The sequence below is a fragment of the Coturnix japonica genome, chromosome 2 (assembly GCF_001577835.2).
Source record: "Coturnix japonica isolate 7356 chromosome 2, Coturnix japonica 2.1, whole genome shotgun sequence".
Lineage (NCBI taxonomy): Eukaryota > Metazoa > Chordata > Aves > Galliformes > Phasianidae > Coturnix > Coturnix japonica.
Window position 1 is genome coordinate 31,793,761 of NC_029517.1, and position 25,644 is coordinate 31,819,404.

General features: G+C 36.5%; 1 protein-coding gene across 6 annotated transcripts in view; it reads right to left on the reverse strand.

Annotated features, from left to right (window-relative positions):
- Positions 1-25,644, reverse strand: part of TBC1D5 (TBC1 domain family member 5) — a 285,215-nt gene that overhangs the window by 72,289 nt on the left and 187,282 nt on the right. For all 6 annotated transcript variants that reach the window (XM_015853783.2, XM_015853786.2, XM_015853785.2 and 3 more), the window contains exon 14: positions 4,020-4,162. In XM_015853783.2, coding sequence (XP_015709269.1) covers positions 4,020-4,162 — 143 coding nt within the window. The remainder of the gene's footprint in view (positions 1-4,019; positions 4,163-25,644) is intronic.

Genomic DNA, 25,644 nt, shown 5'->3' on the forward strand with positions numbered 1-25,644 from the left:
AATAAATCTGATTTCTTTTAACAGCGCAGACTTGAACCCTGACAAAAAACTGATATTTTCAAGCAGAAGGCACTTACTCTAACTAATCATTTTTTGAAATGTAGTACAGAGAAACAACTGAATAATTAATAAAAATCAAACTGTTTTAGTCATGACCTTAGTCCCCTATGCTCCCTAAAAGTTTAGTTTTAAAATGAATCCCTGCCATCACAGCTATGTTTAAAAAACTCATACCTTAATGAGGAAGGCCTGATAACTTTTATATATAAGTATTTTCTCACAAATTCAGCTGTCCCTTTTTCATGTAGAAATTGTTATAGAAGAGAACACTGTTGCCAGTGTTCTATTTGCTGGACAATCTTGGGTTAAAGGGATTAATTTACTTAAACACCTCTTCATATCTTTTGTTTCAAGAGTGAGCTCCCTTTGGCTTTTAATGCCAAAGAAAGCAGCAATTGTCTTAAAAATGATGCAGAGAATAGCAGATAAAATCCCAAGTCCCCCTTTTCTGTAAATGAAGAGTTAAAAGGATTTCTAAGAATCAAACCCACTAGGAAGTTTCTAGAGGAAGAGTCTACAATACCAATTTCTCCTGTCTCGGCAGTAGCTGTATGGTGCTATTGCACAAGGCTGAAAGACCATCCACTGCTTTGTCATATAGGCTTGATGCCTGCCTCTCTGTTCTTGTCCTTCACTCATCACCTTTGCAAGAGTCACACCTGGATCTGACTCATAGTGTGAAAACCAGTTATCACTTTGCAAAAGAATAATGTGATTGGTATTTCTAGGGAAAGCAGCAGAGGAACTCCTGTGATAGAAAAAACAACCTTATTGCCTTTTGATTAATACTTGTTATGCAGTGCCCAGAGGAACATTAAGTTGCTTTCTCTTCTGTTTTAGATGTGCCTGACTTTTCTCTATTGGTCCAATAACTATTACTAGATGCAAGCACCAGTAAAAAAAGTGGAAAACTAACTGTACCTGTCCTCAATCAAGCCCTAATTTCCTGCCACCTGTCATTTGTTCAGAGTTTCACATCTGATGCTGCCAATCCTGTATGAAGATGACTTCCTAACCCAGGAATGCTGTGACTACTTTCCCCTGCTGCTTCGCGCATTGCTATGTTCTATTTAGTAGCCCTAAATTGAGTTAAACATAGATTATGCGAACATCTTGCACTATAACAAAAATAACAAATCAACTCCTCTAAGAAGAGGCTACGGCTCCTTTATTTCTCTTAAAATATTCAGGGTGCTTTTAGGTAAGAAAAAATATATACTAATAATGCTCATAACTAGTCTTTCTTATCAAGTGGGAACTTGATAAAAGTATCCTTATTCAAACACTCATGAGTCAAAATTAGATCCCTGTGTAATAATAGTAAATAATACACAAAATGTAGACAGGCCCTCCAGGTGTGTTCATTTTTATCCATCTTGAAGGGAAGGTAAGTATATAAACTACACACACTTTCTTTGCACTGAGCCTTCCCTTCCACTGTGATCTGATGAACAACCGTTCAAATTCAGTCCATGTCAGTGAAAAATTAGTAACACCGTCATTGTTCAGATTTGACAGATTTTTAAACAAAAGGTTTTTATTTTTATTTTTTTTCCCCATAACTTTTTTTTCCACAGAATCCCAGAAAATCATTTATTAAAACTCACTGATAGTTTGGTACACGACTATACACTTGGTTTGTGAGGATTACCACTGCACGAATAAAGCTCTGTGTGAATACAGATGTTAAACTGAACAGAGGTGTTTACAGAATGGCTGTATACATCACTACGTTGTATCGGTAGTCTTTAAAACGACCAAGTCATTTCAACTATGTTTTGTGTACGCACAGTAATCAAGCAATCAAAACGTTACACTCATTAAATAATACATAACTTGCATAACATAATTTTAAAATATAATGATAATAACATGAAATATATAGCAGATAAGCTACTTTCTTAAAACCACGTCCTTGTTAATACAATAAGAAAACCAAAAAAGATCCAGCAGTTCCTACACTAGCTACTCCTTCCCAGTCCAAAACGTGCTGCTATAAAAGCATCTGCATCACTTTTAAACTCTTAAATGCTTTCAGTAATTTTTTATTATTATTGCTTATGTTTTCTTAGTATTTGTATTATTATTTTCATTGTTTCAGTGTTTTTAAATTGAAAGTTTCCAGATGGTTTATTTACGGAAGATCAATATCATGGAGGATTTTGAGCTAACATTTCCTTTCAGCAAATGAAGTTGTTAGAAACATATTTGAAAATGAACTCTACCTCAGCTCAAATATTAATATCAATAAGAGGGAAGACAGAAACAAAAATCTTTTACAGATAGGCAAGGAAAGCTGTTTTTTATAAAACCATGAAACCTCTGAGTTTGAAGTTAACAATATATTCAACTTCACAGCACTTCTGATGGAGCATTTTGTTTGCCCATCCTACTAAGCTTAGAGTAACTGATTAAGTCCAACTGTGGAAAGAAACGTACTTCATTTTGGCTGTCCTGATGAGATACCTTTGCCTACCATCCAAGCAAAAGTACTCAGTGTTAAAGCTATTTACTACTTTATTATTAAAGCTGGGATTTCAGAGAAAAGAGGAAGACTGATTTCATACAGATACCTGAAATACATTTTTACCTCACTTTTTTAGTTACTTCATACCAACACTTGCGTGTCAGAACGACAAAGCAAAACAAAACAAGTCCAAAACAATCTTCTCTCCCCTAGGAGAGACAGAGTGCTTACAAATATATTTCTAAAGTGTTTTTAAAGAGAAATGATGGCACAAAACAAAATGCTGATGTTAAGAAATATCTTTACATGTATCATCACCATATATCTACGCCAAAATTTTAAGGATTATTTCAGTTTACTGTGTAAAACAGACTGAAATTTCAGACCATACAGATTTGGAATTAGAGAATCCTGAAACAGAACCGTTTGTTTTGAAATCTCTCTGCTGAATTAAACAACGACTTTTAGAGGAACGTAAGGCAGCTCTATATGCTGAATGTTTATTAAAAAGCAACCAAATAACCCACATGAAGTTCTGTGGCAGGCAATGAAATGACAGTACGATGTGTAAAGTACATGCATGTTAAATTTTCAAGATTGGGCCCTAAAATAGGAACCACAGAAGCTGAAAACTTTATGTGTCCTAGAATACAAAATTGTGTCAAATATGTGACCTTGTTAGAAGCTAAAACTTACAGATTGTATATAATTAACACTGAACAGCATGCTAAAGAATTCATATATTTAATGACAGACATGCATCTGACTACAAAACACATACTTTGCTGTGGCAAAACTCATATATAGAATCTTCTGCAAAATATGATGAGGCATAAATAAAAATCTTTTAAATAAGCATTATATATCTTCTTCCTCCCATTCACAGTTACATAAACTAGTGACATTTTTGGGATTTTCCTTTAACCCAACTTCATGTTTTTTTTGCTCATCAGCTGCCCTTAAGGACTTCACCTTAGCACATAATTTCACGTATAATGAAATAAAATGAAAGCATCAGTTTTTTTGAAGACACCACTCTAGCATAGAATAGATGTATTTTGTAATTGTTACTCATCTTTGCATGCACATTTCCTGCAAGATATAACTTGGAAAATTATGAGTCATTGCCTTATGAATTTTCACAGAACAGCAAAAGATGCATTTCCAGCATCAGAAGCTTTACTCAATTCATCATCTTTGTCAGAAGGTGGAGCTCTATACATACCCGAGTCACTTACCGCATATACAGCCTGCAACTCCATAGAAAAACATAGAACTACTCAGAAAACAAACCTGCATTTAACTCTCAAATACAATTTGTTTCGTAAATACAGCAGACTGCATCTGAAAACAAATGGCTCCTCTCATGGCATCCAAAAGGATTTTTAGCTTGTTAAAAAAATTACAACGAAATTTAGCATTTCTTGAGCCCCCTTTTTCTGTGAAAAATGGGTTGGCATTCTTAAAAGATCATGAGAAAAGTGATACTTACAGGCATCTCTTATATATAACAACATGGCTACAAAAATGTAGTCAACTAAATTCAGGGTGATGCTATCAGCAAAAAGAGCATCCCAGACAACAAGAAGGTCCTGGAGTGGGAATTCACGTCCAAAGAGGAGCCTTACCCACCGCCTGAAAAACAGAAAAGATGTGAGTTATACCCTTCCATTCTGACAAATATTGGGAAGGCAGTATGTATACCACAGGATCAACTACAACCAAAGCTTTTTACCAGCAAATTTTGCAAATTTTGAAGGTCTATGAGAATTACTTACCTAATTGTCTTTTTGGAAATGTTATTGTATCTACATCAAGGGAAGCAATACGTTACCAACTGTACTGGTTTACTGATTACTATTACGTAGGTTTACCTGAAAAGAAAGATTATACTAATCCTACATACTGTATTTTTGAGCAATTGATGTGATACTCATTGAAGATGGAAGTGAGACCATGTTATGCAAGAATGGCCTGGAACAGGGAAGCTGGGTGAAGCCAGTGGTTTATAAAAGCCATGAAAAGCCCTGGCAAGTGAGAGTCAGTTGAAGGCAGATGACAAACAGCAACGAAAATGGATCAGGCCACACTTGCTCTGAAGAGCCTTCATCCCTGTTTGTGAAAGCAGTGTTTGCAGCTCCATGAAAAATATGCCACAGATATTTTTTTTTAATTAAATATCATTTAAATTTAATGCAGATTTAGCGATAATCTGCAAGTACACTACAGCATTAACTCCTGATAATACCTCTGCTGTTTTCACACATAGAAACAAGTGAAAATCTATCATATTAAGGCAACATTTGCTTGAGACTGGAACACTGAGATGCAGAAGAAAATTTCTAAGGCTTTCTCATTCCCAGTTCTGGCCCTCACACTGACCTACATGCTGACCTCGAGATGGGCACTTCCCTTCCCTATTCCAAAACAGAACCACTACTTTGGTATCTTTTTAGCTAGTAAGAATTATCCAAGGTTGCAATTGTAAAAGCTGAGAAAGAATTAGTACATCAATCCTAGAATAATTATTACAAAATGGACTTAAAAATAATGAATTACGTTTATAGCTGGGATATGCAAATCACTACTCATGCAGAATCTGTTTCTTCAGTGACAAAAAAAAGACTGATTGTGAATTTATGCTAGGCAAGTTGAGTCATTCTATAAAATTCACAAAACTTTCCAAAAAGGCAACTGGAAATTTCATCAAGATTAGTTTCACTCGTAAGGATTTGTGTTTAACCACTTTTGTACCAGAACTTGTTTCAAGGCATTTGTTATTCTTTTTTGTTTGTTTGTTTGTTTTTATTCCAGTGATAAAAGTTCACTGCTGCACAAATGAATTTCAACATGTCAGGTGAGTGACAATCTGCATTATCTTACAACAGAAATCAATAGCCACTGTTCTGTTAACTGAGGTTTTGTTCATTCAAACTATTGTACGCTCTGTTGCAAGAACTTTATATATAAGCCATAAAAACGCCCATGTTACAGATATAGAGACCTCTGCACAGATTACTATTCCCCGAATGTTCCCTTTTAAAAGTGAATTTGTTTTCAAAAAAACCAGTCTCATCTAATTGTAAGGTCTTGTAACTTCTCTTAGAACTGTAATTATAACAGCCACAATATTAGCTATGACAAAACCAAATCCCTGGTAGTTTCTTCTCTGATCAAACCCTTTTCCTAGAAAGATAAATTTTCAGGCTGCAGAAAGCAAAGACAGAAGACCTGTTAACAAAATTCAGGGCTTATCTAGCACGAGGGCTGCTCTGAAATTAATGCATCTTATTTAATCATGTTGGCCCACGACATCAGTTGATGTTGGTGGTATGGCAGTAGAGGTGGAATCTTCTCACCATTATTCCCTTGCATTTTGCAACAGATTGCAGCAGAGGGGCAGTGTGACAGAACAGCGTCTGGCATGGAAGTGCATATGAAGCAAAGGTGTGGAATTGAAATCCTCCATGAAGAAAAATATGGCACCCGTTGACATTCATTGATTAATGTTTATGGAGATCAAACAGTGGATGTGAGTACAGTGAAGCACTGGGTGATGTGTTTCAGCAGTGGCAACAGTGGGTCACTGCTGCTGGTGCAAATTTTTATAAAGCACGGCAAGCAGGCTCTTCTTCACTGATGGTGAAAATGTACAGCTAATGGTGATGATTGTGTTGAAAAACAGTGCTTTGTAGCTTAGAATTAGCTTTATCAAATAGTGTTATTGTACTCTTTGTGTCTGCTGTATTTGCCATGGGAATAAATACAGGCATTGCTTCTGGAGTGACCTGTGTACATTTAATACCATGTTAGCTCTAACGGGGATTTTACCACATGGCAGCATGTTACCCTACAGAGTCTAGCCTACAGGAGACTATTACCCTATGGTGACACAAACATTACCAAAACACTGTGTGAAGCCTATTGCTTGCATTAACAACTGCTCCCACCTGTAAAACCACAACATTAATGTTAAACAAACTGTTAGGAACGGAATTACAGCTAAGATTGAAGCGTTCGAGCTGACTTTGCCTGCAACTACCCAGACCTCATGCAGAAGCTTTGCTAACCGTCTAATACACTTCAAGGGAAAAAATACACCACGGTGTAATGGGATTTGTTATTAGTCTTTTATTAGAAATCTCTTTTGCTTCTTTACTACTTCATTATGCAGTGTTAATCGTTTGTAGATGCAGGTTTATTCTGCTCAAGCAGAAGTCATTCCTTTTTTTTTTCTCCTGCTTTTACACTTTCTCCTGGGAAAATTAATTCTCAGTCCCCAGAGGTATCATGTTTCACAGATGTAGGCTGCTGAAGAACAACTGGACTTCCTTTTGCAACCATAATATTATCGTTAATTATTTGAATACTCCTGTCCTAAAGGGAGCATGCAACTCATACTGTTCTAAATGCATATGTACTAATTGCTCTCTTATTTTCTTTAGCAGTGTTTAGCTCTTAGCATGAATAAACCAAGAACTGTATTGGCTATGAACCACGCTGTCACAGGACTTCAGTCAGCTTTTATATTCTGAAAAAAGGTTCTTATTTCATTAAAGTAAATGTCCATACTGAAAAGCTGTCTTTCAAATGAGCACATTTCCACTGCTTTTACAAATATTTACAGAGAATTTCAGAAACACTTAAAAATTGCATTGGACATGAAAATCTTTTTTTTTTTTTTTTTCTTGAGATGGCTGTCTGTAGTTTAATTATTATTCTGTCCTGTTAATCTTGCCTTACATCTGTTACACCTGCAGACTGTGAGGCTCACGATAGTATATCTTTTATTGCGTGCTATTGTGCAATAATTCATATTTTACCAGGCACCCTTAGCCATTAAAATCTAAACAAGCACAGATTCTTTAAAGCCAATAATATACCAAGGTACTACCACCTACACTGTAGCATATGTAACTGTATCTTCTGCTTTTAATTTCTATATAATTAAAACAATATTCTCAAGACATCAGTAACTGCTGGCAATAGATAATGATTCATTAATGACCTTACATACAGAAAAACCAGGAGAAAATTGTGCTCTAGTAAAGCCATTAAATAAGGCAATGATCCAGCTTTACCAGCTTTAACTAAAACCACAACCATACTGACTGGGACTTATCAGACTATTCTCCAAGCATTGATAAAATTAACTTATTTTAACTACAGACAGCTTTACTGCTGCATATTCATAGCTGGCTATTTTCTCCGTCTTTTTGGAGAGAATTCTTATAAATAAAAAAGAAAAAAATGGTTCCACACAAGGCGTTGCAGAGAGCTTAGGAGTGTTTATAAGGACAAAACCCGGGGGTTGGACTCGATGATCTCTAAGGTCCCTTCCAACCCGCATGAGACTGTGATATTGTGATACTGTGAAAACAGCACCAGGAAATCAGTAGGAGTCTGATAAACCACTGTGTCAGGAGAGGCCAGGCATGGCCTGGGACATGGAGCACACACTGCAGCTGCTCCTCATCCATTCTGTGGATACTTGGGAATGATTCTGCGCATAACCCATGATTTGTCAATAAGCTGCCTAAAAACTTCTACTGTAAGAATCTGTTTTCAGCCAGATATGCTTCTGTTAAGCTTAGCCTTCAGCACAATTCTCATCCCAATCCTCTGCTCAGGGCTTGATTTTTTTTTAATTCATTGATACTTCTCATTAGAAGAAGGTAAAAAAAATAATTCTTCCCTTGCTAATTTTTTCTTTTTCTCCAAGAGTTTGTTAAGATCTGAATTGAAAGTATTAAGGTCTCTGGTATTTCCTTTTGCTGTGCATATTAAAAAAAAAAAGAAGCCTACATTTGATGGCTCCTTGGTACTTAGCTCATACAGTGCAACTTTTCACAGAGCATGTTCTCTTCCTAGACCTCACCACTGACCCACTTGTGCAGCATTCACCCCCTTCTGTACCCCAGTGCCCTGTGTAGGAAATGGTGCTGGTGTGTGCTGTCCCCTGCAGCTGGCACCACTCAATGCTGTGCCTGGATGAGGATGCTGCCATCTGATTTCCACTGCCTGCAAGGTTCACTACTGGATGTCCTCTAGAGAAAGGGAGGGTCAGTTCAGATTTTGCAGGACATCTTCATTTTCAGTACAAGTTTTGCTGCCTTCTTTAAATAAGACAATTAATTAATTGGATCAAGTATTGAAAAGAACACCTTCTTATCAAAACTAAGCATTCAAGAGCCAAAATTGACATCAGTTGTTTACTGACTGAGAAAATTACACGTAGGCTCTGTCTCTTTAAGCTCTGACGTGAATTATGATCAAGCAAACATTTGTAGCCATCGCAATTTACTATGTAAAGTCATGGTCAATAATTTAGGAGAAAGTGTAGCAGCACAGACATTGGCTGTGATCTGCTTTTATAAAAATAAGACACGGAGAAAGGATGAGGAGCAACAGTGTTCAAAAGGATTTAAAAATCTAAGGAGAATCAAGAATTTAATAGTTCAGTGCCAGGCAGTGAGAACCACTCTGGGCAGAGCCAGTAATTCTGCTCTGTGGTCAGACACCTGCATTTCCCACCTGAGGACTCCTGTATGGGAAGCTGGGCAGGCTGTGTTAGCAGCAGGCCAGTCATCTGCTACAGAGCCTCTGCGGCTGCAGTGGGGCTGGGAGCGCTTGTATGGACAAGAACAGCAATCATAGCTGCAAACGCACAGTAAAAGCGCCCTCAACAGAGAACATTTGATACCAGAAATGGTCCCTGGTTTGCTGTTTGCCAATGTGAACCCGAAGGGAGAGGGGTAAGTTCAATCAAGGGATGAAATTTTGATGTCAGGAGGTTTCCTTTCTTTTAATGTCACAGAGGGGATCAACCAAGACAAGTTTTAGAAGCTCCTCAGCCTACAACTGTTACACCATTCACTGCTCCAACAATCTTTCTTCTTTCTTAGTAAAACTGAGAACAATTGCAATACACTCACTTGCAGGAATGTGCTTAATGAAAAATATGCCATTGCATCTTTAAGCAGTAATGCTTTAAACTGCTAGGAATATGCTGCTATAAAAGCATTGAACCTATTAGCCTGCTTTGGGTAGATTTCTGTTCTAGTACCTAACTAACTTTAGGGGACCTGTTTTGTCACAAGTGCTGTCCCAGTTTGCTGTACAGCATTCTTTCTGGGAGCTTCTCCATGCAAGTCTGTGGGAATCCACTTAACGCTGACGAATGATGCATTTTGCGCCTTCACACGGCCATTCCAATGTGCATGTTTCTCCATGTCGAGTGTCATGTCATTCTCCAATGATGCCTCAGTGAGAAGCAACTTGCTTAAAGCAAGCATTTTTACAAAGAAAAGTATCAATGACTACAATCACTACAATCAATTCCAGATTTCAAACTTCTCCTGAACGTCCCTATTCCACAGTTAACTGAGTGGTAACTGAGTAAATGGAAACAGTCTAAATGGAAAAAAACTAATACTAAAAAAGGCTGTCCTACTAAGAATTATGCCAGCAGCATTGCTCTCTCAGATTTCTGTACATTAGCTTTTTTGCACTCTAATACAACTATCTTCAGTATTTTCCTGAGCAGAATTAGACAAGTAACATACAAAATGATGCAGCAAAAATGCATTTATAATATACACCAAAAGACTTCCATAAGCAGCCAGCCATTCCCCACTAGGCCCCAGAGGCCTCATAATCAAATATAAAAATAACAGTTACTAGTACCCAGATATCTGGTCCTTTTCCACACTTGAATCTTGTTTGCACATTGTTCCAAAATTCTGGATATATACTATATAATTTTGTATCAGTGACTGTTTGATAAAGGTAGGAATTCAGAATAACGAATGTTCAAATCTTGGGTTGCAAATGTATTTGACTGATCTTGGTCTAAAACTCCAATAAAAATGACTGACTCAAACAATGCTTAAGATTATATGAAAATAGCTTACCTTCTCTTTATTAAAAGGACAACTTTCTTTTATTTTTTTATTTTTCTCTAGGACAGTTCTAATTTTCCTGCATATTCAAATTCTTTTTAAATAGGTAGTTCTATTTTCAGGTTTTGTTGATGGTGGTCAATTTCTGGTAAAGCTTGAACCTAAATTTATTTGTAACAGTAATTAAAAATAACATATTTTAAGAACAGTGGCTGCTTTCATTATCAGTTCTAACATCTATAAGCTTTAGCTTGCTATATGGTGTTGGTTAGGTTATAGATACTTCTTTCCACAGTTTAAGAGGCAGTTTAAGACTGCAGATCTGTGGAACAGAACAGTAAAAATACCCTCTCTCATTAACTTGTTAAATGATTTAAAAAATGTTTTGATTAGGATCAGAGAGAAGACTGCAACGGGCTTTGTATAACACTAGAAATTTCAGAAACGGAGCTAAGAACTTGAATGTGAAAAGAAAAAAACAGAAACAGTTGTCCACTTTCTCAGAGAGAAAAATGGATGGTTTGCATTATGTCAGTGTTTAACAAAACTCTTTGCAGTGGGAGGGGAGAACACCATTGCTTAGTTTCTCCTAAACCCAATGTAAAACAATTTCAGTATTTCACATACACAACACCTGTGTTTGTATAAGCACTAAAGACATCACATCAAGTTACTGGGATATAACAGTCATTACTGGGGAGGATGAATAAAACTGTCCTATGCCAGGAGTTACCTGCAGCAGGAGGGACCATAATAATAATAGTAGTTTCTGCCATTATTAATTTTTTAAAAAGACATAAGAACTGGACATTTGTCAAGGTTCCTTGGTCAAGTTTGTTGTCAAGTTGACAACACATATCAAAGAACAAGGTTACTCATCTATTTTTCAAATATCGGGCAGAAAACCGTTGTAACAACACTAAGGATTCAGCTGCCACACTATGATTCATTTAAGAATTATCTGGGTTAACCTGTGATTTTATTCAGTGTAAAGACACTGAAAAACACTACTGTGTTTTTGCAAAATGACTGAATTTTTTAACAGCTTGGGCAATGCCCAGATTTAAAAAGCAAGGTTTAGTATGAAAAAGTTATAGTGATAAACTAGAATGACCATAAGGGGCAGTAAGAAAACCTTTTGAAGTCAGAAACAAAGTATTAAGTGCAAGGACTCTGGGACTTCATCTCTGATAAAGACGTAATTTAATGACTAATACGCACTCAGAAGAGAAAAATCTAAGAACATGAAGACGTGCCTACTGAATTCTTACTGCTCTTGTATCTGTGTAATTCAAACCTACAGCACTAAGTACTAATGATACATGTACAATTTGTTTGGAAAATCGCTGCAGAGTAGCAAAAACATTTTCTTTTTTTAACAAAAATAATTACAGGTGAATGATTTTAAACACTATTTGCTGCAATAAAGCTATTGAAACAAAAGAGGCACTTCTAAATTAGTGAAGTTCCTACTGATATCAGCTATTAGCAATTAGGAACTCCAACCCCCAAGTTTTCCATCTTTAAACAGCGATGATTAAATTCGGTTTTAGAGTGGAGAAATTATATTAGAATTACAACTCTCAGTGTTCTAATTGAAGCACAGTTCTTAAGATGATAAAATAAATTTGCTAATAGCTTTATCCATTGATTCAAGATGCATGCAGTAGCTTTAAAAGATACACAAATCCTTTTGTACACTCTCTTCAGAATAGGAATACTGCAATGTTTCATTGACCCATAATGGTAATTGTCCCAGAGTTAGTATTTGTCTCTGTAGAATCTACTTGAACAAGATGTCATCTAAAAACTGTTTATTTTAATGTAGGAGGAGGAGGGAGAATTTTTTAATAACTTTAAAGTAAACAAGAAAGTAGTGATAAAACATTATCAAGTTTCTGTTTTTCTGAGAATATTTTAAAAAATGCCTTTTTGTCCATTAAAAAATGACATCTACAACTGAATCACCTTTCTGTAACTCTGCATTGCAATGTTATAACAGATTAACTTTTTTTCTGGTATGCTAAGTAAAAATCACAATAAAACTTCCAGGAGACAAAACTTCTTTTAATTCTTCATTAGCTATCTGCCTATGAAAAACAGGCTGTATTCAAGCTAACAAGGCAATATACTTCTGACAAACACCAGTTTATCAATTCATAAGAGCCTTTCTTTCCTTCTAATTCTACTTATATTTAAATAATCTCTGTGCATCCAGAATTTTGTTTGCGTATTTCTATGAACGACTGGAGTACCCAGCTTTACAGCAACTCTGCAGATGAAGCAACTCTTAGAAATTCCACATTTGGAGCTAATGCCTGCAACGGCCAGATCACCTCCATGGCAGCCCTCAGTGAAGGAAGAACTAGGGTTCTTCTCCTTCTTCTCATTATGGTGTAAGATACATTTCAGTGACTCTTTCCTTTTGAGAATCAAAAATATACCTAAAATTGACAGAATTCTCACCTACTGCCCAAACTGTGGACTTACTTATACATATATCTTTGTAATTAAGTACAGAACATTTCCAAATCTCTTGGTGGCTTTCCACTGCAAAGAAGAAATTTATTTATTTTTTGAAATGAGGAGAGAAGATTTATATCATTACTGAATACAATATTATATCTATTGTACGCTCTAAAACTAAATTAAGAAGCTGTTCAGAGGCCAGGCATGCAGCAGTCCATTTCAATCTATTAGTCTAGCTAAATGCCTTCATATATCCAACAAAGGGAGTCATCATCATCAATCTGCCAGTTTTAGTGACCAGTCAACTACATATTGATATGTGCACTGAGGAAAAACAAGCATTTTTTTCCTGTTGCCATACCTCTGAACGTAAGAACTGAGTGAGGCTATTCCAGGAGGCAGCATAAAAAATGTTGATTTAGCTGCTTAACATAAATAAAAGAATTAGAATCGACACTTTATTTATAATCTTAGTTCAGAGGCAGAATATAAGTTTGGAGCCTGATTCCATTATCAAGGCAAATAAGAACACGGTAGTTATTTTCGGTGTAGCTGTTTATATCTAGCAATACTGATATATTAAGACACAGGTACAACCCAGTTTTTCCCACTTAAAAACAAACAAAAAAAAAAAGCAAAAAAAAAAAAATTAATTTTATACACATATATCAAAGTTTGCTAACTTCTTTTGCCTTGAAGTTTATGGTATCATTACCAAAAGCCTTCTTTTCATCTAAACAGTTAAAAAATGCACAACATATTTCAGGCTATTTTATCCTTTTCATACATACTCCAAAAAAGTAATTTTACGTATTAGCTACAAGAATAAGAATTCCAATATTTGTAAAGCAAAGTACCTACGGCTGGTGGAGTTCTGTGTTGTGTAGCTGTGTTCGTATGGAGACACTGCATCTTTTAAGGGGTGCACAAGGGGCTTAGTGGTCTCATTCAGCTACCTATGTGACCCTACGGAAGGCTTGCTAGCAGTAAAACACTCTGGTGGCAAACTGCTAATTCATTAATTAACTATAGTATTTGCTGGAAAGGAAAGCATTAAACAACACTGCACAGAAAATGCAATTGTGGTTGTTCCACATCCCTGTCTGCAGTATGTGTGGCAGAGGCAAGCAATGCCTACGCTGTTTCTAATTATTCCAATTATCATGGCACACTATGAAAACTTGATTAATAACACTGAAGATATTGTTGTGGCAATTAGCCATATGGTTGAGGGACTTTATTCTGTCACGATTTAGCCATTAGCATCTACTTATGTTTGTCAGAACAGTGCATCCGTGACAAGTTGAAGTTCCGCTCACCTTGCCGAGTCCCCTGTGAGCAACACTAGAGAACTGTTTATTCCTGGGAGCCCCTCGCCTGAGTAAATTTTTCATGTGGCATCCGGTCTGACTGGGGACAAATGTCAAGTAGCTTATGCGACGACCCATCAAGCCAGGCTCGCTCTGCAGAAGGCTCCTAGCAAATAGCTTGTCAAAGCAGGCTTCTTTCAGAGGAGGATTTGACCAGTAAAATTAGTGTCAAATGACTTGTATTGGATGTTTTCAATGGTTAACCGTTCAGACAGCACACACCTTTCCTTATTTACACATGATGAGATGTTCTATTATGATTTTACACACCTATGAGTTACATATTACTGCATGCTTGAAATGTATAGCTAGAAGCAGAGGGACCACAGGGCAGCGCTGCTGACACTCTGGTCAGCTGAACTGACAGGTACATAAGATAACAATTTCATGAGCTGCCTTCTTACAGTACAAATTACATGTTAAAAACAGTGCTTATTTTAACAGTCCTTTCGTTCTGTAGCCAGAATATTGTCTCGAAATGTCTCTCTAATGCACAAGGAAAAGCTTTAAACATTTACTAATAACAGAAGGCTGCCTTTATTCTTCCAGAAAGAATATCAGCAGTCTTACCATTTCTCTAACACTTCTTGCAAATCAGTGAGTGCAAATGTGTTTGCATCGGTGCATCACTCAAAATCAAAATGTTTACAAAGACAACTTGAAACTTGACTACTTGTCCACAGTTAGGATGCAACAAGTTAGTCCTTATTGAAAAGAAGGAAAATATAGGAAGCACTATAGAATTAGCATCTGCTGCAGAGGGAGGCTATATATCAATGCTGCTCCAAAAGTAATGCCTCTTATTTTATTATGATGGTCTACAACTTCAGAAACAGATCTGCTGCATATTTACCCATCTGAAACAACAGACATCTCAAAATCTAATTTGACCTCTGCTGTCCTCTTTATCCTTTGAAATGTTTCCTTCAAACTATATTTTAACTTATTTCTGAAGTGAAATATTTTTCTGAAGCTACAACTACTCAATGCTGATGAAAGAGGCATACAAAGGACATTTCAGAATAGTTTTTTGGCAGCATTAAATGGACTTGACATCCTAATCCTCTGCCTTTTCCTGTGATTGGCAAATGCAGACAGGAGAAGTGTCCATCTCATAGCGCAGAGGTGAACAACTGCTCATTGGAAGGATTTCCACCAATGCAAGTAGGCTCGCTCTTCAGCAGACTGCTGCTGAGTTTCTAAAGAAACACAGACAGGGGGGAGAGGTGTGATCAGAAGCACAATAGATGATACCTGAATCAAGGTATGAAAAGGAGGGGCTGGAGGATAGCTGTTATCTAAAGGCTCATATATGAGCTGACCATGCTCTTCTCTGTTCCAAAAGGATGATGCTGCAACATTACTGGAAGGTAGGAAGCTAGAAACATGCCCACTGTTACAACCATTCTGGTGGAGCCACATGCATTTGTCTGTTAAACTAAGGATCATCACATGCAACATAACATCTAGTGCTGGAGAACAGCTGCCAGACTGACTATTTCCTTCAGTTTATGGGAACAGAGAGGTGCTCTTATGGCTGAACTCACTGAATCTTGATAATTTCAACATTTCCTCTAGGCACACCTTCTCTACTGGATTCTTGCTCCTGATTGCTTGGGATGTGATACTTTATTTGAAGGAAATGATGCTATTGAGTATTTAGTTGGCTGTGACAGGTAGAATGCATACTCTGAGGGGTTGCATCTATCTCTGTCAGCTGAACCAGGCTGTGAAAACACTTGCCAACTATCATTAGCAACTTTCTTACTTTCTCTATCTTGTCTCAGATAGAATTCCACGTGCTTAGAGATATGATTCCATGCCTGCTCTTAAAGGGTCACTGTTACCAATCATTTATGGATTTTACTTTCATACAGAAAAGGATCCATTCATAGAAAGTTTAGCAAACTTCTGTTGTCCAAAGCAAACTGACTCAGCAAGAGCTCTGACTTGGATTAAGGAATTTAAAAATAACTTTCAGATGTGGGCTATACTTGTGGCATTATCTTTTATTTATTTGTTTGTTTATTTACTTATTTCCTGTTACAAGCTCCCTGCTTGAGATTTATTATATTCGCATAATTTTCAGACTGATTATCTGATACTACTTCAACCCAGAGCAATAACCTTAACTAAAAACTGGCTTTTCAATATGGTAGATCTACTTTAGAACTGAAAAAAGGCTTGTGCTCATGAAAGCCTGCATACTTTTTCAATCATAATAGTTAATTCTGTAAAGATTTTGTCACTATTTACACATCTTGTTTTACTATGCCATCGGCCAGTTACTTCATTATGTGCTGTATGATATGAGTACGTAGTGGTCTGAGTAAATAAAGTATGTATCTTCAGGTACAAATTTCCTGCATTTGTTCAGTAATCCCAACCAAGTGATGAAAATATGTGTAGTACTATGGTCTCAGAGAAATCCACAAGGTACTGATGGCAAATCTTATTAAGGTCCAATGTTAAATTTATTTTAAAATACATTTCTATTGTTGGAGTCAAACAAGATGTCTACCAATGCTGAACTTGCACTACTGACATACTCTCATTGCCTTAAATATCTTGCTACACAAAGAGACTTGTCACATCTTTTAGGTGATAAACTTTCTCTAACCCAGCTGGAATTTACACAAGGCAAAATAGTTCACTTAAAACAAACAAACAAACAAAAACATACCCCTCTTGTATAACCGTGTGACTATAAAAACCTAACTCTGTGTTTATAGTGAATAGTAAAACTCAACAGCACTGAAACAATTGCAGTCCGTTGTGTCATTGCACAGATACATATATGAAACTTTTAATCACGGGAAACTGAGATAGTTAAGTAAACTCTTAATGGCAAAGATATAGGTGACTTGGGTGTTATTGAACTTACGCACTGGAGTAAAAGGAGAATGACAAGTTACTCTATCGCTACTAGTCATTTTCTACTTATGATGGTGATGCGACTGAGACTTGTGTAACTGCATGAAATTTGTTTCCAGGAATTGAGACTGGAGGAATTATTTTAGAAGAGGAGGCACCACCCAAATTAGTCTCAAATTGCACCAGAAATTGGGCAGAGATCTGGTTGAGAATTTAATATCAATGAACTAGTGGTTTTAACTGAAGCAGACAGTACCTCTGTGGAGCTTAATGAGTTTCCTGTTGTATAGTTATGCATATAACACCAACACAGTTTCATCATCATGCCAAACTATTCAATTCCAGTTCTTTCAAGACAAAGCAGAACAATGCTTGAATGCTGTAATTTGAACTTATACCACTAAAACTCAGGAAATGCATAAAGACAATTCCTACCACGTTGTAAAATCCCTAGTTCTGCATGTACATCTCTTTTAATTCTGATTTCCGTGAAAATATGCATAGCTTTAATATTAATTTCTATTAAAATATGCATCATAAAACATAGCAGATGCGGGCAGACAATTAACATATTGTATCAACTTCTGCATTGTTTACTGTTTATCGAATTCTCTTATTAAATTAACTTTATTTTGCATTTCCTTTGTTTCCCTTTTGCGACCACAAAGATTTTCTTTTTTGTTTTTTTAACCAGTTTTATTATAAATAGTTTAAATTGGACCACTTCACTCATCACTGGGGTGAAGAACTAAGGAGGGGTCAGCACCTACCTTTGCTGCAGAAGTCAATTTTCTGCTAGACTGAGTCAAGAGAGCAACATGGCATCTGTTTGTATTGTTCTGCATCGGTAAATGAAACTTTTTTTTTTTGAACAAAGGCTTGGTATTTGCAAAAGCTGTAAGACTGTGGAGACCATAATCTAAAATCATGAGAGCCACAATTTTTATGACTACAATCTTCTTTTCCTGGTGTTCAGGCAGTGGTTTTTGGGTGGATTGCGCTGCATGCGTTACAATGAGACATTTACAATCTCCTTTATGCAAATTACCCCAGCAGCTGTTTAAGAGCTGTGGTTGTCAGACCAGGCAAGGAGAATGTGATTTGGTATGTCACAAATGGGGCAGGGCTTTATTAGGCTCTGCTAGAAAGTTTTCACAGATGCCTTAGCACAGATTTACTGTGATCTTTTAACCCCATAACTTTACTGCTTCTGGAAAGGAAAACACAAAAAGCTCCCAAATACTGTGGGAATTCTTGAAAAGAAGCACTTCACACAATACAGGCCCGTTTCTGACTTAAGTGTAAATAATAAGTATTATCTTATCATACAGAACTGCAAAACTGTAGTTTTCCCCAGTGAAGGAATTTTTCTGGGAAAAACACTAGCAGTAATACCTGTCAAACTAACAGAAAAAGCTTTATGTGTAACCAATACAGAATGTCTCAAATCTCTAAGAACAAACAATCACAAAGCAAATGCTTCAACATACAGATATAAACATTAAGATCTTTTTATAAGACTACCAGTTGAAAATGCCACATATGGATTAAACCTGGACATCTGTGATTAGGAGACAAAGATCCACAAATCTTTCAGGACTGGAAGATAGCTCCATCTCATTTTGTCTGCTTCCCTGTGGTTGTGCCTCAGTGTGTTATAGGGTTGGTTTTTATTAAGATTGATCCTGTAGTGACATTTCTTGTTCCTCTTATGCTTGTCATCACACAGGCATAAACCTCACTCCTAAAACAATTACCAACCTTCAGATATTCAATATATACATCTGATGCTGTTTCCATCATTTTACTTTTGGTAATACTGTCCAGCTTTCTTACTCTGCATTTATTCCCTGACACATTTCTAAAGACCAATCATGTCCTCTCACCTGCTGCAATTGGCTACGAATGTCAAACTCTCTTAAGCTCCTCTTGTAAATTGATGCTGTTCAGAAGAAAGGAAAAACTCAGAGCCAGCAGCTGTACTTAAGCAGTTTGGGTTGATCTTCCTTGAACAGTTAACCAGAAATGCACAGGCACTTTAGAGTAGGTATTAAAAGTACTTATTACAATGGCATTAGCACTTTTCTACCTCTTCTGGAAATACTGGAAGTCTGATAATCATGTCCTTCACATGGCTTATCAGTTCAGTTGCTCCTAGACATTAACTCACTTTCAATACACTATCAGACCCCTTGGAAAGAAAAAATATCACCATTTCTCCTGTTCTATTAACTTGTATTTTACCATCTGGCTGGTGGACCAATATTGCTAATACTGTCACCTACTGACATTATAAAAATAAAGACATCAAATCATTTTTCATTTTTTCACATTTTAAGCATCTGTAAAAATTTATCAGACATATTTTTTAAAATGTCAATAACCTGTAAATTCTAAGAGCTTACAAGAATATTGGGATTGGTCCTTCCTTGAGTGTACTCAAGGAGTTATGGTTGGTAGAATTTGGTAGAATTTGTTTTACATAAATATCAAGAAAAATATTTTTAATGTATATTTCATTTGATTTTTTATTTTATTTCATCTTACTTTATACTATTCTGCAAATACACGACAGCTGTCTGATATTCACTTAATGTTAGTTGCAGCTTTCATTTAAAGTTTCAGAACAATTTGCTAATTATTGCTACAAAAGTAACCTATATAATGAGGGTATTAAGCAGAAGGGAAAATTTTCTAACAGTTTTAAGGAAAACCTCACAAGAGTAAATAAATAAGGGCTGCTCTGAAAGTAATGCCTCCTCTTTTATTATGTTGGCCCAGAACATCAGCGGCGGATACTGGTGGTATGGCAATAGAGGTAGAACCTTCCTACCAATATTCCATTTCATGTTGTCATGTGAGAGATGGCAGCAGTGGGTCAATCTCACAGAATAGTTTCTGACACAGAAGTGTGTATGAAGCAAAGGGATGTAACTGAATTCCTCCATGCAGAAAAAATTGCACCCATTGACATTCATTGATTCTTGCTGAACATTTATGGAGATCAAACAGTGGATGTGAGTACAGTGAGGCGGTGGGTGGTGCTTCTCAGTAGTGGGACACTGACATGAAAGACAATGCACAGATGGCCGCGCACAGATGTCACACCACAAAATGAAGAGTGTCTCAATCAGCTCATCCATGCAAATTGGCAGATTATGACCAGGGAACTGTGCACAGAGCTGAATATCAGTTTCACTGTTTTGGAAACAATGGTGATGCTGGAATATCACAACGTTTGCACCAGGTGGGTCCTACGAACACCATATACATATTTGTCAGGTCCTACTGGGAAACTACAGGCCGGTCAAGTCTCACTTCCACCCCTGGAAAGGTGATGGAACAACTTGTTCTGGATGCCATCTCCAAGCAATTGGAAGAGAAGGTTATCAGGAGTAGTTCACATAGTTTCACCAAGGATCAATCATGCTTGATGAAGCTTGTAGCCTTCTATGATGTCATCACAGGCTGGCTAAATGGGAGGAGAGCAGTGGATGCTGTGTACTTTGACTACAGAAAGGTGTTTGACACCATCTTCCACAACATTCTTGCAATGAAAATTACAAAGTGTGGGATAGATGACTGGATGGTGAGGTGGACTAGGAACTGTTTGACTGGCAGAGCTCAGAGGGTAGTCATCAGTGTTGCAGAGTCTGGCTGGAGGTCTATAACAACTGGTGCTCTCCAGAGGTTGGTGTTAGTCCTAGTCTTGTTCAACACTGTCATAAACTACCTTGATGAATGGACTGAGTCCACCCTTGGCAAATTTGCTGATGATACAAAGTTGTGAGGATTGGCTGACACACTGGAAGGCTGTGCTACCATTCAACAAGACTTGGATGGACTGGTGAGCTGGGCAGGGAGGAACCTGCTGAGGTTTAAGAAGAGCAAGTTTAGAGTTTTGCGTCTCGTAAGGAATAATGGCATGTATCAGCTCAGATTAGAGGATGACATGATGAAGATGAGCTCTGTGGAGGACCTGGAGACATCGCTAAAGTGAACAACCAACAAATTCAGGTTTCTTCTTTTCATCTGAGCCTATCTATCTTCAGAATAAATAACTTAGATTAGTTCCAAAACGTTTGGGGATACAAATAATCACTTCTATGAAATAGAAATTAAACATTTTATTTGTACCAAAGACAGCTTTCTCACACTCCTTTTGTACAAAAACCTTTTCAGTTACTTCAACTAATCCTACAGAAATGCTGATGTCCCACTTTACAGCAGTTTCTTGAATGGTTTGCCCCATTTTTGTACAGTGGGCCTTCTATTACCAATTTAGTGTCTATCTGAATTAAAACTACCCAGTTTTCTGGGATTACTTTTCTTTAGTCATGATTCTTTTTATTCAGCATTTCTCCGAACCTGGCCTGTTACCCTCATTAAAAATGAGTACAGAAATCCACCAGTGTTTCATCTTGAAATGACCACTGTATCTAATCATTATATATAGCTTTGAAAGTTTCTGTATGGATTTCCCTAATCATTTTTCTAGACTCCCAAACTAATTGCTTTCCTACGTGCAAAACAACTCCACCTGGAAGCAATGGAACTAGCTATACATATGTATCTATGCACATACTTCAATCTGCCAAAAACATCTCAGGCTTTCTTCAAGCTTGGTTCCATGAAGTAAATCCCACCTCCATTCACACTGATATTTTATCCCGATTCTCACCTCTTCTATCCACACAACAACAGCCATCTTGCTCCTCTCCCCTGGCCTCTCAGTAAGAGCTGCCTCCCTGCAGATTCTGCTCTTAGGAAAATTCCCTCCCTCTGAAACAGAGTAACTGAGTAACAGAGCTCTATCCACAAGTCACGTTCTGGTCTACTCACTTTTTTATGTCTTTTGTTTAAATACTTACTCACCAACAGTTTTTAAACGGCATAGCAAGATGGTCAGAAAGACATCACATGCCTGAACTAAAGCATAGACAACCTTCTCTTAAAATTACAAGTGAAAAAGACTTGGGTGGCCTGAAATATTCACACCAATTTCTGTTAGAAAGTCTATCTGAATGAGGAAGGAAAGCAGAATAACTCTGTTCTTCACAACATTGTAGACAGCCTTCCTGAGGCCCCTGTCTTCATCAAAACCAACTGAGGTATTTAGACAGCAATTGCTACTGTGGTGGTTTTTTTAATGACATGGTATCTGTACATCCGAAAAGTCCAGGAAGGGCAGGAATGGAACAGAAATGGAAATATTTTGTCTTTCCTAGTGATTGCAATGTTTCATGTTGCAAACTGCCGATCCCTAGAATTTCACAGGTTCCTTTCTGAGCCTCTTTTTGGCTTTACGAGTTAATCACATCAGGAGAAGTCATTTTAACTCACATGCCTTTAGGAGCAATTATATATTTAAATGATTGAACAAATCAGGAAGGAAACATATCTACTGCAGAATGAAATCTTTTTTTTTTTTTTATATGAGTATCACAAGTCGTTTGTAAATAACATGCTCATTTTAGATATGTAAGGAGTTCTGCCATGCCCTGCAAAATAAATTAAATTTTATTGGTGCCTGGGTGTTTCATAACTTCTATTTATTTGCTGCAAGAGTGGAGAATTAAGATAGAGTAGTTTATTTCACCAAAAGACTGACAAATGGCTCATTAGACACTTATGGAGCTGAAGCTAATTGTACAATTTTTTGTTGTATTAATTGTCACTGCCTGCTTAACTGGTTAACACTGGTCATCAACACAGAGCTTTTTCCTTTCAATCTCCAAAAGAGAGGAATTTTAAAATAAGCAAAACAGTATTTATTTCCTAATACAAACAAAAATACTATTTGGACTGGAGGAGCATGAGGGAGGAGTAACACAGGATTAATGTGCTGACTGTTCCCCACTGGGGCCACCAATAACAATCAATCGCAAACAGCAGTCACCTCACATCATCTAACAGCTTGAATCACAGATATTTGAGGATTCTCTCTCTCTCTCTCTCTTTTTTTTTTGTGTGTGTTCAGATTAAATATCATTTACATTGCATACTTTTTTTTATTTTTTATTTCGTTGGAGACATAAGGTCAGAATTGATTGAATGTGTACTACCTGCATATAATGATTTCCAGTTTTTTACAATCATGTGCTAATGCTGCACAGTAATGGCCTATGGATGAAGAGACAGATGTACTACCAGTCATTCGCTACACATTTGCATTAACAAATCATCATTTAATTGAAGCCCATCCAACAAGTTTATGCTACTTAAATAAAGTTCCTTTCAATAAAAGATGCCACAATGACACATGGTTGTTAACTGCAAGGTAAATAAAAAGTAGTATTTATTTTCTTGTCACTGGTTTAGGTAAGTATTAAAATGTACACTTATTAATTTGTATTTTGCTCAGAAATAAACCACCTGACATCTAACATGGAAATCCAAGCTAGTACTACTACGAGATGAGATAATTCACTTTTAGAAATAATCGTTTTGAAACACCACAATTTCATGCTTTACAGATTTTTATCTCCCCCCAAAATATATAATAGAACATAGCTTATACTATACATGAGTTGTGTGGTAATACTTTTAGGCAAGCTCTAATAATACAAGTCCCAAACCCTGCTGTTATCAACACGGGCTACAATTTTTTTTATGTCTCATTGTTGACTACAAACATTGGCGCCACACTTAGAAATCTAGTTGCCTCCCTCTACAATTTAGATATTACTGCTTCCTTTTTAACACTGCCTAGGGAACAATTCAGGTAGGCTGTGATGCCCCTTCATGTTTCAGATGTAGAAAAGCACTATCTATTCATTTCTTCTTTCAGAACATGCTGCAAAATATTAAAATCTGAGAAGAAAGCATGCCATAAAATGAGGAACCCATAAAAACAATTTTCTCTTCTTCTAGAGATGGTTTAACAGTATTTTCAGAATACTCATTTCATGGTACATTTTTGCATCTGCAAAGCAGAAGAAAGATATTTTGGTACTGTCTGTTAGAGTGACACACAGTACTTTGAAGCTAACACGCAGGGACAAGGAGATATATTTTTAATTGTGTTTTTGGCTTAAATCTACATTTTCTAGAAACTAGAGTCTTTTAGGATGAAAGTACTATATAAATGAAAGATGGTATTAGTAATAATAGTTGACATCCTGTACTATATGCCTTACATCTAAACATATCATTACAATCTTTTATTTACCTAAATACAAAAATAATCAGTTTTTCCCTTTTTCCCGACTATATACTGAAAATAAAATATTTATTTCTCAGACAAAAAAGTATCTTAAGAAAACTAGAAATACAGTCTGAGAGTGGGATAAGTAAATGTTTTTCCAACCAAAGAAAACAGTCTTTCAAGGTGTACAGATACATTTTTTCTTCCCTGTAGGACTGCTGAAATTAGAGGAGACAGGGGAGTCTCCAAGTTGACCTTCTGTTATTGTTATTGATGTTTGGAAAGAAAAAATTTCACCACACTAAGATTTGAATTACAATGCGGAATTCAGAAGTATGTCTTAAACACACTGCAGCATTCAACAAGAGATGAAAACTAAGATTTATTTTCTTAGACAAAAATTACTGTTTAAAAGCTACAAAATGCAAAACGTAATACAATACAAAATAAACAGACGTACAAAAGCCCTACTGTGATATGCCTGCATGCTCTTGAAGCTTTTTTTATATGCTAACTCAGAACAGTAATTACAGATCTTGCAAGTTGACTTCTGTTTTTCAGAACTACGAGATGTACGTAAAACATGGCTTTTCATTGAAACGATTACCATTAATCAAAACACTGAAAGCTAATACTACTCAAGTCCAACCTACCGCTGTGCCCGGCAATATATCAAACTGTCTGTTGTCAAACACACTAAACAAACTTAAACAGACTGTTTTCAGAACAAATAAGAGAAAACATGCTTGCTAAGTATTTTTTAGTCAAATCACAACAGCAGTAATTCATTCTACTGCTGGATTTTAAGTTGAAGTAGTCAGTCACAGTCTCAGACACATCTGTATTTGAGAAGTACCTCACTGAGACTAATAAATGAGTTACCTACAAATGACTAGTATAACCTCTAATTTTTTTAAGGATTTATATCATGTATTCAAGTTTGTTTCCTTTGTCTCCCTATGCTCACCTATGAGATTCTGAGTCTGAAAGAAAGAAAAAAAAAATAAAACTGTTTAGTACTTTTCATTTTACTGTTCTAGGAGCACTTACATCTTTAACAAGTTTAATAAGAGTGCATTTTCTTCCACATTCATGACTGTTATCTTCATAACAAAGAAGCTGCTACATTAGAATTTGTTCATACATTAACAAAAGCCTATCTCCATCAAGTCAAATTGGTATGAAACGCATCTCCATCCACTCTACCATTTTATAGTCAACAAAAATAGATATACTCACATTTCTTATTGCACCCCCCCCCCCCCCCCACACATAAGAGTTATAACTAGTAGCTTAATAAAGAAAGATAACATTTGGTATCTGACAGAAAAAAACCAAACTGTTTACCAGTGAAGT